General features: G+C 41.8%; 1 protein-coding gene across 1 annotated transcript in view; it reads right to left on the bottom strand.

Moving 5' to 3' along the window:
• The window catches only part of PLA2G4A (phospholipase A2 group IVA), a 48,624-nt gene that overhangs the window by 26,340 nt on the left and 7,055 nt on the right, over positions 1-15,229 (bottom strand). Inside the window, exons 3-6 of the mRNA XM_088524839.1 lie at positions 9,621-9,769; positions 6,104-6,217; positions 3,654-3,691; positions 2,046-2,187 (exon numbers count right to left, since the gene is read on the bottom strand). Of these exons, the coding sequence (XP_088380965.1) occupies positions 2,046-2,187; positions 3,654-3,691; positions 6,104-6,217; positions 9,621-9,769 (443 nt within the window). The remainder of the gene's footprint in view (positions 1-2,045; positions 2,188-3,653; positions 3,692-6,103; positions 6,218-9,620; positions 9,770-15,229) is intronic.

Genomic DNA, 15,229 nt, shown 5'->3' with positions numbered 1-15,229 from the left:
GACAAGGAGGTGGGAAACAAAGAAGGCTTTAAGCAAAGTGAGTTCTGAAGAAAAAGACCATCCTAATCATATTTTCCAGCAAACTGGCAAAAAACCCTAGAACATATTAAATCTTGTTATGGGAATGGGTGGGACAGATGTCTTTTGTCCAGCTGTCCTGGAAACAGAATGTAAAAAACCTGGACAAAAATATAGGTGGCCAAAAAATATTAGCCTTAGAGAACTGTGTGTCTGCTTTAACTGATCATGTTAGTTTTGAAAATTTAGACCCAGAAAAGCAATAAAAATGAACTAAGCAATAACAGAGGTACCAGAAGTCTCATTCACCATTTTTTTCAGAATGTGTTTCAAAATTAAGTAGAGGCCTGTAAGTGCACACTTATCTCCCCATCTGGGGATGTGTAATTATTTCACATGTATTTAAGTCTCACGGCATCCCTGCAAGGCACATGTGCTGCTATTCACAGATGGAGAAACTTAGGTGAACTCTGAGTAAGTGACTTGTTTAAGATCAAACAATGACTCATAGGCAGCGAAGAAAACTCATTATGTCTCTGGACTTCTGCTGCCATGTGAAGACTACAGACATCCCATAAATCCTCCTGCTATCTCTGATCTGCAGCAATAAAAGTAAAAATGACAGGTTATAAGGATAAAACTGTATTTTAAGCTGAACGACAACAACAAAAAATGTTTCTTCAGTGCTAGAAGCAGCTAAAAATTTTGACAAGTCAGCTTAGAACTACAAATTTGGCATGTGGAAATGGGAAGGATCACATTACCTCAGTCCTTCCCAGGGTGGATGAAACCTGCAGTCGGCAAATACTGGCACTTCAACCTTTGAGCACGTGAGGCTGCAAGGTATCATGAGGGAAGATGATGGTATAAAGAACATGAAAGCTCAAGCAGCCACCACGATCATGAGGGTTTATTCGTACACTCAGATCACCTGCATCAAGCAGACACTTCAGGCCCTGGCTATCGCTCCAGTCCTAGTTTGGAGCTTGACAAAATATCTTTGCAGTCTTTCAGAAGAAGATGTTAGTCTGTGCTAGACTGAGATCACATCCACAAGTATCCATTCTGATAAAATGTGCATGTGTCAATCAACAATAAAATAACTGCAATGCAAACTAAGACAAAAAAAGACTCACAAATATTCTTCCTCGATGTCTGTGATGAATATCACTGCAGATGAAATACACATGATACTGCTCAAATTCTGTCAGCTTCCTTGGAAGGCTCATGTTAGCACATCTGACTGGCTAAAAGAAAGCTAATAACTAAATACTAATAACACTGTTAGTACCCACTCAAAAATTCATTGCAGTTTAGAAAAGACTCTTAGAAAAACTCTGTATTGGTTCCCTTTTTTTTTTTTTTTTTTTTTGCAGAAAACTGCTACATTCTAATAAAATGCACTGAAAGAATTGACATTTTTACTCCAGCTGAATTAACTCAGTTCATTGCTTGACTCTCCTAGACAGCCGTCCTGCCAAAGCTCAGGGAGGAGAACGAGACAGGAAAATAAGCAAGAAGGAAAGGAGAGGATGAACAAGCCACTAAAAAGGATGTGGATTTGTACCATTTGTATCCTTAACTAACTCAAAATAAAGCAGTGCTGTATGAAATCACTGAGGAATCAGTAAAATTCTCATTCTGATACGACCCAAATTGCCATCAGTCCATCCAGCTCTGTTGGGATGATTTCAGAAGTACAGAGCACCAGGACCCAGTGAGCCAAGGAAACTGCGGCATCTCGTGATCTCTAAGAATTAAGCTTCAAAATCTTAATCCTGTAGAAGGGAAAAGAAGAAGGGAAGGAAATAAAATTATTTCTAAGCTAACTCTAACATTAATGGAGCTCATTTGCTCCATCCTAAGTATGGCAGGTGAGCAGAGGTAACAGAAATTGTGTTCCTTTTGCTAACTGTCTTTACACTAAACCCTTCCACCTCATCTCTCACTCACTCACAAACACAGGGTTCCAAAAGTGATCCTGATCTTGACGTGCAATCCTATTACTCAGAGCTCTCCAGACTTACATCACGGGAAGTGGTCAGGTTCCTGCTGCTTTCTTCTCCTAGGAATGATTTCATACTGCGCATGATGTTCTCTCTCCGCTGCTGCCGAAATTTCTTCTCCTCATCACACAGAGCCATGCTGAATCGAAGGTCGGTCGAAGAGCTATTTTGCAAAACAGACAGGCTTTAACAAATAGCGTAGCTCAAAACAGAACTAAAATAAATACAAACCACCTAGGGATATGAATGGAACATACTACCTTACATGAGAAGAAATGAAATGATATTATGATTATGCATGGGATACAATTGCATCAAGTGATTCTATGGAGCAATAAAAGGCTAACGTATACTCTTTTGCAACTTCAGCAAAAAGTGCTCAGAAAACGCCTGAGAATATTCAGCCAAGAGGTAACCCAACGCCTCACTAACTCTGTGAATGAGCACCACTTAATTCAGTGAGATCTCTCCCGTGCCCAAACTTGCACAAGTGGCTCATTTCAGCACTGCCCATAGCAGAGAGCAGCAGGGAGAAGTGCACTAAGTTTTCCTGATATCTGTCCCACCGAAACACACATTTCTGTGAAGATACACTCTAAGTATCTTGGCTACTCAAAGGCAATCTAGAGATCCGGGTAGCTTCCAAAATCCACCTGCCTGGCAGAGCATCCCTGAGTTTAACTTGGCTGGTTCCTTTAGGTGCAATGCCTGCTGTCTGCAAGCAGCCAGGCACAGACAGGCACCTTAAGCTTGCTGAGTGCCAGGCAGGAGAAATGTGCTCACAAGGTACAAGACCTGGAAGCGTGAGGGTGGTCTTGAGGACCACCTACATAGGCATCTCCACTAGTAGAAAACAATGAGCAGAAATTATCCCTGAGAAATGCTTACTGGTCTCCAAAGGCATTACTAAAGAGTTCTACATTTACATTTAGCCTTTAGTGATGCTATTTATAGTTACAAAGGACTCTCCTAATGGCTTTTTATGCAGGGCGACTCATTCTTAATTTTCTCAGTTTTTTGATGATGCCTCAAGGCAATTTTTGGTCTTTGTCCTAGCTAGCCTGAGAAACAGAAAGATGTCTAGAGAAAACATGGCAGGCACCTGCTTAGCTTTACATGGCAAAATCCTGGCCCCGTTGAGATCCATCTATATGTTCGACTTCAAAACTGCATGGTGAGTAAAACACTTCATACATAAAATAGATTTTAGGGTCGGTTTGTAGAAGTGCATCCATATATCCTGAAAGTTAACAAGGGATGCCAAGATACCACAGAAAGTAAAATGAGGAGGATCATGGCTGAGCCTCAAGTCCATGAGTTTATGAAAGGAAGAGCCTTGGGAATGGAAATCACTTAACATAGAGCAGGATGGGAAACTCTCATATTCTGCTTCTTGCAAACATTTGGAAAGCAGAAAACTATTCATACAAGTGCTGGTGTTTACAACTATGATGCGATTACTCCATGGGGAAAAAAAAGGCATTTAATCTCTCGATTTTTCAGTATTTGGTAGTTCAATGTTAAAGCAATCAACTTTTGCCCTCAACATTATTTTAGGGAAAATATAATGAATAGAATATGGCAAACATTACCCTGGTTGGTAACACATTTTTTATATGAGATACTTACCAGACTTCAAGAGACAATTCCAAAGTCAATTGTGTGACCTAAACAAGGAATATTTGAATGTGATTACATCATTTGTAGAGGGAAAAAACACCAAACTCACCTGGAATGTAAATAACTACTGTTGCAAGTAAAGAAGAAACGATGTCTGAACTATGTAAATGAGTTTCATTTCTAAGTGATCTTTATTGAAACGTACATAAGTGCTCCAAACACATCACTAGCACTGAATACCATTGGAAATTGTGTAGTGATGCTGGGTACTGACTTCCACCAGACAGATCCCCTTCTCTTGGCTTTCTTTTGCTGACCAAGACTTTCTGACTGTGCTACTCACAGGGCAGGAGATGGGGATTTCAGACACTTTTGTGTGCCACGGAAAACCACTCGGCTCGTAAGCTATGGGTTGGTCTCCTTCTGCAGACTATTTAAGGGCATCAGAAGAGCTGGAGCGGGGCTAGCGCTGCCGGTGACACACGTGCCTGCCCCTTGCACACCCTGCAAGCGTCATGCTCCGTTTGGCCTCCCGCATCCTGCCAACTGCCGACGGGCCGGGCAGAGTCGGGCACCAAACCGCTGCGCTCTGCAATGGGAAGTGCAAATGAGGCATTTCTTAAGAAGGTGGTGGCAGAAAATACAAAGAAATAATAAAGGAAGCACCAAAGAGACTGAAGAGTCATTCGGTTCAAAGCCAGAGCAGTAATTACTTTATGCCAGCACCTTATATTAACAATTTAGAAAGCATTTGTGAAAATACGCAGTAATATAGTGGTTGAAAAAAAAAATGTATGCACTCTTTAAATTAAGTGTCCCAATAGGAAAAGAGCATGTATTGGCTAGACTTTTATGCAGACTGCAACGGTAATCCCAGGAATACAAATTGTCATATACCTATACAAATTGGCTCAGCCTGACTTGATGTTCCCTACTCGCTTATAAACTTCAGAGTGTATTTGTTTTTCTTCCCTAAGATTTTTCTCTATGCACTCCACAAATCTTTGCTGTGTGTTGATAGGAAGTTAATACATACCTATAATATATACTGCAAGGCCTTATATTATTAAGGCAAACTTTTTATACCATGATTTCTTCTTTATTCATTGCCATAAACTCATTGGCTCTTTCTCAGCATCTCACCTCTCACACCTTAAACTTTGCATACAAAATCTGATTTCCAGTAAATTGGCCATAACCAGTTAATTGCTTTTATGGTTAGGTCACATTGAAAGCAATAGTCACCACAGAAGACAAGACCATATAATAAACCACAGACCAAACGGGAAATGCATACGCTACACAAAGATGACAAGAGGTGACGCATGTAACTATAACTAATGAATTATGTTCAGAATGGCCTCAGACTGGTATAACAACAAATGACAGGGTTTTAACATATTCAGAAAAAAGTCCAATTACACATGGATTTACCAGTTGTTTCCAGGAATTATGTACAAGCAAACCAACCCTGCTAAGCTGACTCCATTTGCTTTGTATACAGGCTTAACAAGAATAATCCAAAGGGCACTTGCCTTAATTTTGGAGCAGCCACCCTGCTGCAGTACCTAGGACACGTCAGGCAGGGCTGCGTTACAAGCAGCCGCTGGTTGGCAGCGTGCTGTGTAACAGTGGGAGCTGCCCCGGTGCCTTGCTGGGAGATGCAACATGCCGCACGGCACCATCTGCACAGCCTCTCACGTTTAGATAAACTCCACCAAGACAAACGAAGCGAGCGCTGCAGAAACGCGTTACAGCGCAAGAGCTTAAACCTCGAGCTCCAAAGAGGGCTGCCAGGGAGACATGATGAAGCGTTCAGTAGCACTGTTCTCCTTCACCCTCTGCTTCTCAGGAGGATTTTAGGAAGACAAATATAGTTCCATTAGGCCAGTGCTGTGTGTGTAACCAGGTCCAGGAGTGAGTGCTAAGACAAGGAGTGAGTGCCAGAGCAGGGCACGCAGAGAGCAATCCTCACTTGGGCTACCCCAAGCCCTGCAAAATGCAGCAATTTCCTGACAGAAAGGCTGCCACCATTACCCACTTCATGATGTATTCTAATCCATCCCTGAAATTAAACCCTAGTTTAACACTGAGAAAACAACTCCATGCATAGCCCTGGGGAAGACTGGCAGAATCAGAAATGATCTTGGATTTCCCTTTATCTGGTAATGGATATTAACAGCAGGTCAAACCTCTGATCCTTCAACAGAAAGCCCGGCTATCACTCTGAGGTACTTCAGGCTTGCTGAGATTCCTGACCTTTTATAAGCAGCCACTTTCAGGTGATTTGTGAAGATGTTTTTAACCAGAATACAGCAGAGCTAGAATTCAGACACCTGATAAAGGACTGAAACATGGTCTGCACTGATCTAGCCAAAGTCTAGATGTTGCTATAAGAGCTTTCTATCATGTCCAACGCTGCAGCACGGAAGGTGAAGCTATCCGGTATTGCAACTTACATTGTTGAAAGTTAACTGGACCTCCTTCTTCTCTCCCAGTTTCAGAGAAGATATAGGGAATGTGGATGTGCCAAGAGTCTCATCCATTACATAGTTAGCATCCATCAAAGTGACCTGTAAAAAAAACACACAGGTATTTAATTCTACTTTAACAATGACATTTTTAACTCCATGCAGCCTATGCTTGAAATTAAAATAAAAAGGGGGATAATCGAAAAGACTCATACCAACAAACTCAGCCAATGCCCAGCATTAGTCAGCAGCAGTATTTTTTTTTTGAAGAAAATGCTCATGCACAGTGTATGTGGCGATTCCAAGGCACTTCATGGCACAAATATGACAGTACCACTGACAAAGCATTTTTCATCTGAGCACATTCCCATCATTGAAATCTCACCACCTTTCTTAACAGATCTACTTTATCTTTAAACTTCCAGTTAATAAAATCTGTCCACGAAGAAACTGATTAAAACTTTTAACGTGACTGTCACTTCCCAGGAAAGATCGAAACAGGATCTGCACACCCTAGCCCTCTATCTAAAAAACAAGAATTTCACTGTAATGTTTTGGCAAAACTTCCAGCATTGTATATTACACAAAGCTTTTCTTTGTATTCAACCAGATCAAGCCTCCTCTCATATCCTCCATGCCAGAACATATACCTTTTGTAGATGTGACACCATCCAAACCCTTATGTGGATATTAAAGAACACCATTAGATGCTTCCACACATCCACATGGGTCTACATCTAGCAGTCTTTTTTTCCTCAGAATGAACTTTCCAAGTTCTCAAGATGGTGAAAAAGAATTTCAAATTAGCATTTACATGGTTCCTATTAAGCAAGTTCTCCAAATAGATTTGGCTTATGGGTTTTTTTTTGTGGAACTGTATCTTCTAAAGTATCCTAAGTTTGCGGCTTGGACCATATCTTTTACATGAAATGAATGGAATAAAGACACAGTCACTTGAATGACTAGTTGCTGTATCTGGGTTCAATCTTTCCTCATTTGTAAAGAATCTTCCTCATCCTGTGCCACTGGCAATCTTTTAAAAGACGAACTGCATGTTCGGATAGAACTCATTATTTAAAAGGCATCTGCATTTTTTTTGTTAGCTTTCTCACAGAAAACTGCTGTCTCACAAAACCAATGCAAGAGCAAAAATTCTCCAGGGGATTTCTTCAAAGTGAAAGCTGTGTTTGGGATCGAATTAAAGATTTTGATTAAAATAACAACAAGGAAATGTTTCCAGACTCTACTTACAATGATTCCTATTATGTTCCATTACAGGAAACACAGACTTACAGAAGTCCAGCAGTATGCAGTAGCTGTATGGAAAACAGTATGCTGGAAATCAATGGAGGGCCACCTCATAAAATCCTATGCTCTCTAGCTAGTCTATAAACCCAAGAATCACCTCATAAAATGCTAGCCCATGTGGAGGAGAGGTTTTAGTATCTGGGGCTCTCCTCACGGCGAGAAGGGAGTTAGTCACGTTGCTACCGCAGAACAAAGTGAATAAGTGAGGCCGCACCCTGGCCAAAAATAGCCACGAGCTTTCCACGGTCAGGGCCGACGGGCTCGCCACGTCGCAGCCTCTCCACGCGGCTGCGAGTGCGACACGCACGACGTGATCCCCGGGAGGCAGCGGATAAGCCACGAGCCGTTGCTGTTCATGACTTAGTAATCTGTCCTCTTCAAACACTGAGCCAACTTCTACACTCACACTGATATGTTACCAGGAAAGCTGCCTAAGCGTCACTGTAAGAATCCGAGCCGATCTTTTGGCATTGTTTCCTTATCTCCCAAAATCCAGCATCCTGGAGGGCACAAAACCTATTAAGAAACTTTTTGCGATCCCATTTCAGAACTTGTACCTTATCTCACCTCATAAATGCATGAGAAAAAAAGCCTAAAGAAATTCCAAGACTCAATCCAAGTCTTAATCAAGATGGAGATGCTGATTCTATTACACCTCGCTAGTTTGTTGGTTACAACCAAGAGAACGACGCTGAACTTGACAAAAGATACAAGTATAACTCAAAAGCAGAGTTACATATTTTACTTTCCCCTTTCTCATACTATTTTCATTTGTTTGCCCCTCCAGTATGTTACTGGAAGGATAAGTTCTATTACACATTTCTGCTGAGGCAGTTCACTTGCATGTACAATGCAAGCATAAAAACACCCAGTACCATCCCAGACTTTGTATTTTCTTTACAAGGGATGAAGACTGAAAACTGCAAAAGCTCCTACAAGAAGACACAGGATTTATGGCAGTATCTACAGAAGTTAAAAAATTAAAGACAGTCATTTAATTATAAATACAATTATTTTAGATGAAATTATAATAGAAGTTTAAGCTAAACTCAAAAGCTTTACTATCTGATCGTGACATCTGAAGCTATTAAAAATTGTTCAGACATCACATTGTTTTCTACTATTTGCTCATCTGCAATCAAAGGCTCAGAAAACGATTACACAGTTTCATCAGGTATAAAAATAACATTTTTATTTCCTATATTATATTTATTTCCCAACAGAGGCAAGTCAATGAACCCAAGTTCTTCTTTTCTTCTTCCTCTCCATTTCTACAAATGTTTCTCATAAAGAAACAGAGTTGCTTCAGTCCTCTGATTCCTGATCCCCAGTCACTCGGCTGGCTTGCTCTTTGGGAAAATATAATGGAAATTAGAGATTTCAAACTTTTCTCAGGCTTCAGGTTGTTAGTTTGCACGTGCATGACTAAAATATTTGGTGAGAGTAGACTCAGGTGATTAGTGCCCCTGACCAACTGCTGGAAGATGTTCCAGGTAATCGCCCATCTGCAAAGCTAAACCAAATCTAAAACAAGCCTAAGCTAGAGTAAGAGGACTCATGTTTTAGCAACATCCCTTAAGAGCACCAAACTAACAAAGCACCACCGACAAATACTTTCCACATCCACATACAAAATAGCTACACTCACCTTTTGTACCCAACCCAGAAAGGCTTAACGAACTCGGATGAGATGGCGGCTTAGTCAACAAACCTGCATATGGAGTAAAGGTTCTCAAAACATCTCTAAGCGGGCAACTCAGAGCTTGGCTTCAGGCACAGGGAGAAAGAGCCACGTTTCTGGTTTGTGCCCCCTCAGGGAGGCACAGGGAATGGGCAGCGACTGGACTTGACCCCAGCTACACACCTGAATCAGCGAAGGAAGCGGGGAGGCCCTAACTTGGCACTGACGTGAAGGACATTACGACATTAAGGTAACGAGCTCGCGGGAGCAGCGCGAGGGGCGATTCAGCAGCCTGCCTCACAAAGGCTGTCAAGGCTGCTCCTCAAGTAACACAGCCCATACACTTAGGCTCTTGCTGAGCACCTAAATGCAAAACGGAGCCTTGAATGTTTTAAAAGAGAATCTTTGAAATCTTGAGACAACAGATGCTGCACATGTACCAGACGCCGTTACACCAACCTTCCAGACATTGCTCAAACTTCCACTTCACAGCTACACCTCATGCAGGTCATTTACCTCCAGCACGTTTTCTTGGTTGGGGTCCAAAATGAACTCAAAGGTCTCATTCCACACGGGATTCACGTTGTTATTGAAATGTTTAGTTCTCTTCCTGCAGTCGGGGGCTGAGGGGATGAACAGCTCCACGTAGGGATCTGGAGTGTCAACTGCACACAGAGCAAACCAAATGCACAAGTTAGATGGAACTCAGGTTGGGGATGTAATAACCGGAACAATCCAGTAAAACCACAGATCAGCTCATGGGCTATGGCAGAAATATACAGATATGTAGATTTATACACATCTATATGTACAGATATGTATATAGATACGTAAATTTAATAATAAAAATTACAAAGATATTAAGGGCATAAATGATATAATGAAATCAACAGTCCCTCAAAAGAAGCAGAAGTTACGCTTTTGACTTCAAAAAAAGGATAAAAAGTCTTACGCAAACAGAGTGGTACTGAGAATGATTCAAGTTTATTGGAAATAATAATTAGGTAGAAATTATCTAGTGGTAATTATTTTGAAGAGCTGTTATCCCTCCTTCTCTTTCCATCTTTCAATTAATTTGACCATAAGCTGAGCATGAAAATAGCCTTCAGTTAGAAAGGAAAACAAGCAACTCAGTAGATACTTGAGCATCCTCTTTCACCTCAACTTGTTTGGCAGTCACAAGAGGAATCAAGCCAGGCCACTTAGCGTGCTCCAAAACACAGCTCAAAGAGCTGTTCAAAACTGAAGCCTCTGCAATCTTTGGAACTCTGTGGAAGTCACCAAAGACCAAGATTTTATTTATATGTCATATCTGAGTAAAGAACATGCATAAGACTAATTAAAACTATACTAACAGAGAGCAAATATATCTAAGTGGAATTATCAATTGTATTATTCAGAATTGCCAGAATTACATCAGAATTTTCTTCGACTGTCACGGTATTCCAAAGAACCTTTTAGGGAGTTTTCTACAGCATTGTGTGTGCGTGAGTGTGTCTTACCTAATTGCTAGGGCTTGGCAGGTCACAGCGGTACCTGTATAACTAACAAACAGCTGTTTAAACCTGGAGACCGGGGCGGAAAGCTTCTAGATACCGACGCTCATTAGCTCCTGAGCATTTAAATCTCACCTTGTCTCTTAGCTAAAGACAAGGAAATGGGAGGGATCGATCCTCAGGTGTTTTCTGCACCACTATTTCACTGACTGATGTAATTAACTATCAGCTTTTACTGCATGCTTTAGCTCCCTTGAGTTATTTTGTGTAATTGTGACACAATTGTGTAGGAAGGAAATCAATGCCCTTTAAAATCAAATTGCAAAAGATCCACTGAAACCGATAGCGTGCCAGGACCTTGCCTGGAAAATCAAGACATTGAACAGTGCTTTGGCAATGACCGGCTGCAGACGTGCAGCACCAAGTGCCTAAAGTTGCCCACAGAAGCTTGTTTTCTTAACCAAAACACTGATACGAAGCAGCATCCTGGACTAAACCTCACTGCTTCTCTTTCCAATTGTCTTTTTATTTGATTTTTTTGTGATCAGCTCTGACCACGAGTTACAAAACTGATGAGTACAAACACACTGTGGTCATTTTCCTCTACACACACAGCTTCCTACGAACGCTCACACTCCCAACACAGGCGAAAACCATCCTCTCTTTTCAAACAGAAACTAAACCCGGGGCATGACACAACGGCACTTCAAGCCAGTCCCTGCACCAAATAAGAAAAATATTTTAGAAGCTCAGCACTGCCAAGCCTCCCCGTCCCTCCCTGCCTTCATTATCTTTGCTAACCTCAGGCAGAGTTAATCATCCGCCCTTTCATGTCTGAAAGTTTATTTTGCACTATTTTTAATTAAGAAAATGCAAACCTATTATTTTAAAAATTCACTCTTCACATGACAAGGAAAAATACAGGAAGTTATGCTGATCTAAAATACTGCTATAAGCTCTATCCATTAACCAGAGTCTTACTCCTTGCAATTGATTGAGAACAGCCCTCAAAAAGGAGCTACCAGCAACCTGGCAAGCAATACAAAGTTATTCACCCAACATATTTCAGAACATTACAGTTGCCATATACAGATAATATAGTTTTAGGATATCCTTTTGCATGATATATTTATTGCTGTGTGTTTTTGCTAGCTAATTTGCAGAGTACCTTTTTTTTTTTTTTTCCTTCCTCTCTCCAAAAAACAGAGTCAGCATCTAAGCTGTTATCCTTAAAGATGTGGGCTGGCAAGTAGGAAGCAAGGATTCAATGTGTCTTCTCATTTGTTTTATCTCTTGGTACCTAATTCCTACAGAAAACTATCACTAAGTTACATGATGAATTACAGTATGAATCACCAAGCTCAACCCACAACGGACAGTAATTAGAATCAATCATCTTCACATCCAAAATGAATAATGCTTAAAGCAATCTGTCTGTTAAAGAAAGCTGAAAAATTTCCTGCAGTGAGTAAAAGCACTTTCATCTTAGGTTACCCGTTTGGTGGGATAAACTGTAATCAGGCCTTTGTATTAACATAATTAACTATGTGTACTTCAGTCATTCTATTTTCAGTTATTGCAGCAGTGTAATAGACATGTAGAAACTATGGAAAACCCATTTGTATCTAAAAGAACAAGGTTAAAGCAATCTCTGCCTTACACTCCAATATATTCAATTTGATGATCAAAACCAGAAAGAAAGACAAAGTTCCTGAATTGTTCCAAAATCCACTTTGCTATGAAATAATTTAATATCATAAAAAATAGATTTTTCACATGAGCATTCATAAACACTTGAATATTAAGAATTAGTCCCCAGTGAACAGCTCTGCCTACTTCCCACCAAGGAGACAGAGTGTTTTCCTGCTTCTGGTTATCACAGTCCAACTTGGTATCACAAGAGCTCGAGCAAATCTCAAATACCTCTCATCCTTCCTTCAACACAAATGGCAGAGTCTGAGAGTTAGGAAACTAGAAATGAGCTCAGACACCTTTCTGTTGCCTTCCCACATCACTTTCTAAGTGCACTTTCTAAGAGCACAGATCATCACTCCGTTATGCTCAAGCCAGCTGTGACAACCTGCAGCTGAACTGACAAAGCAGAATTCATGGGCAGAGCTGTGGCTTTCAGCCCTCATTCCAAGAGGGGGTTTTGCAGAGGGAAGGATGCGGTGCTGGACTTCACGGGTGGAAGGTGACCACAACAGGGGCTTTGCCACAAGGGATGCTGTAAGTGAGCAACGCAGTCACCAGGTTGCTGGTGCACAACAGAGCTTTGCACCCCCAGTATTACTTTTGCGAAGAAAGGAAGGAGCTGAACAGTCCTGCCCAGCTGGTTCACTGGCAGCTGGGATGCTCTTAAGAGTTATGCTGATCCAGGCCCCCAGAAAAAGAGTCAGATTAAGCCCTTTAGCAGGTTCAAGACAAATTTGGAAGAGTCTCAAGATGGAAAGCAATACCTTTTCCAGAGTATCTGCCAAATTTGTTTCATATGCAGAGAAACAGCAGTGAAGAGTTACTAAAACATTAGCTTGCAATAGGTCAGAGAAAAACCTGGTTTTCTAGTAACGTCAAAACCCAAGTGTTTGAGGCGTCTTTTGTTTTTTAATTCAAGTGCTGACTTCTTAGAGTTCTCAGCATTAAACTTTTGCAATCCTTCAGTCCCCCAGCAAAGACAGCAGCAGGAGAGCAAGGCGTGATGGCCTGGCTGCCCTGCTGAGCTGCGGCTGTGCTCTGTGCTAATCTCAGATCGGCACAGTGATAATTTCATCTCAAATCTAGCCATATCACCACATTCCTGCTAAGTTACACAAAACCCACAATATGGATTTTATTCCAGATTTATTTTGGCTGATGGAGTATAAATTATTTCTAGCCTGGCATCAAGTCTATCAATACAAATTTAATCTACCAACGTGTCCTAAACAACTCTGAATCCGCAGAACAAGTTTACACTGGCGCTGCATCCGCTATCATGAGGCTCTGAGGGTTTTGATCCCCTATGAGGAGCCCTACAGCTGGATTTATTCTATTGCTGAAGTGCAGCCTCAAGACCTTAGTGTGAACAGTCTCTTGCTTTGACTTTTTAATTCAGACTGTCAGGAACATGTTTCAAAAACCTGGAGCTGCCCTAACGGGGAGGACCGTAGCTGAGCACAGGCCCAGGCTGCCTGAAGGGAGAGGCAGCGCACGAGGCAGCCGGGTCACAGCGGCACGCCACGATCCAGGGCGCACAGGCAGCCGCTTCCCGTCCTCGAGCTGTCCCAAACGGAGCAGCCTTTGCAGGACACTCGGGCAGAGCTCTGTTTTTAGTGGCAGGCCTTGCAAACCTGTTCCTTTTTGTGCCGAGGAGGATGAGGAACAACAAATGTTTTTCTCCCTTGCAGAGTGCATGCATCAGTCAGAAATATATGAATTATGGGTCCACAATGAGACACCAAGTGTTCAAAGACAGAATCTACAAAAAGATTTTTGCACCTGGAAAAAATGACATTTTTCTAGCTAGCTTCATTGTGCAACACAAGTGAGTTAAATCATGTATACTGCAGCTAAACGGGGATGGGAGATTTATCGGTCTGGATGAGTCCTGAATGGACTGTTAGTCCAAGCTGTTGTGTCAGTAGTGCCTTCCAAGCCGGCAAGCTCCAATTCCTCCCCTTTCAGCTAGCTCACGCTTAAAGCTCTGGGTATCTATGCCCGAACTGCACTGAACTACTGTGGCTTTATTGAGCTAGTCTGGACAAGCAGAGCTACGTCTGGAAGTGAAGCCAAGGCAGAAGCTCGTGGAGACAGAAGGGCCCCGTGACGCTGCCCCGGGAGTCACCTCCTCTCTGCCCGGACGCTGCTGAGCTGTGCCTGGCAGTTGTGGCTGGTCTCGTGCCGCAGGCAGGGCAGGGCACGTGCTCGAGCACCCCGGCTCCTCCTCTGCCTGGGGAGAGGCAGGGAACGTGTCGGCCACACTGCCAAGGCACAGGAACAGCTCTTTAGCCTCCAGGGAAATTATTGCTGCTGCAGCCACATGGGCTAAAACCATCAGCAGCTGCTTTCTGTCTTCATGCTGGCAAGTCCTGCAAGCAGGATTAAGCAGTTGGCTGGACTGCTCCCAATACTTGAACTTGTTTATCTAAGCAGCATAACCACAGTGGAAAGAGATTCTTAATTCCAATTGGATGGATAGAAACTGGGATACACGCTGGACATCCAGTACCAAGAGCTATCCAAGCTTTAAACTTCTTCCATTATTTAAAAAAGGAATCTTTTCCCTACAATGCCCCAGCATTAACCTGTAGAGGATTGTAACACGGAAAGTAGACAAACATATAAAAGCTGAAAATGAATATAAAACATGATTAGGGAAGATTATGGATCCCTAAGAACAGAATAATACAACTGGTTTCCTCTGTAGAAGCTACATATTGTTTTGAAAAACCACTATGCTTAAAGAAAAAAAGAGTAGGTCTTAAAAACATAGAATGGATTTTTCAATGTTTCGTTTGGTCCAATTTCCAACTAAGCCCCTTAAAAATCTGGAATAGATTCAGTTGAAAAAGAACCGAAGTTTGCAAGCTCCCTCTTTCAGCACACAGCAGATGTGGATTCTGTGTTTGTTTGTCACGTTTTGTAAAGACA

This window comes from Tinamus guttatus, unplaced genomic scaffold (assembly GCF_059628265.1).
Source record: "Tinamus guttatus ecotype Peru unplaced genomic scaffold, ASM5962826v1 Tinamus_guttatus_pri_ptg000215l, whole genome shotgun sequence".
Taxonomy (NCBI): domain Eukaryota; kingdom Metazoa; phylum Chordata; class Aves; order Tinamiformes; family Tinamidae; genus Tinamus; species Tinamus guttatus.
Note: the sequence above shows the minus strand (reverse complement) of the source record. Positions and strands in the feature narration are given on the sequence as shown.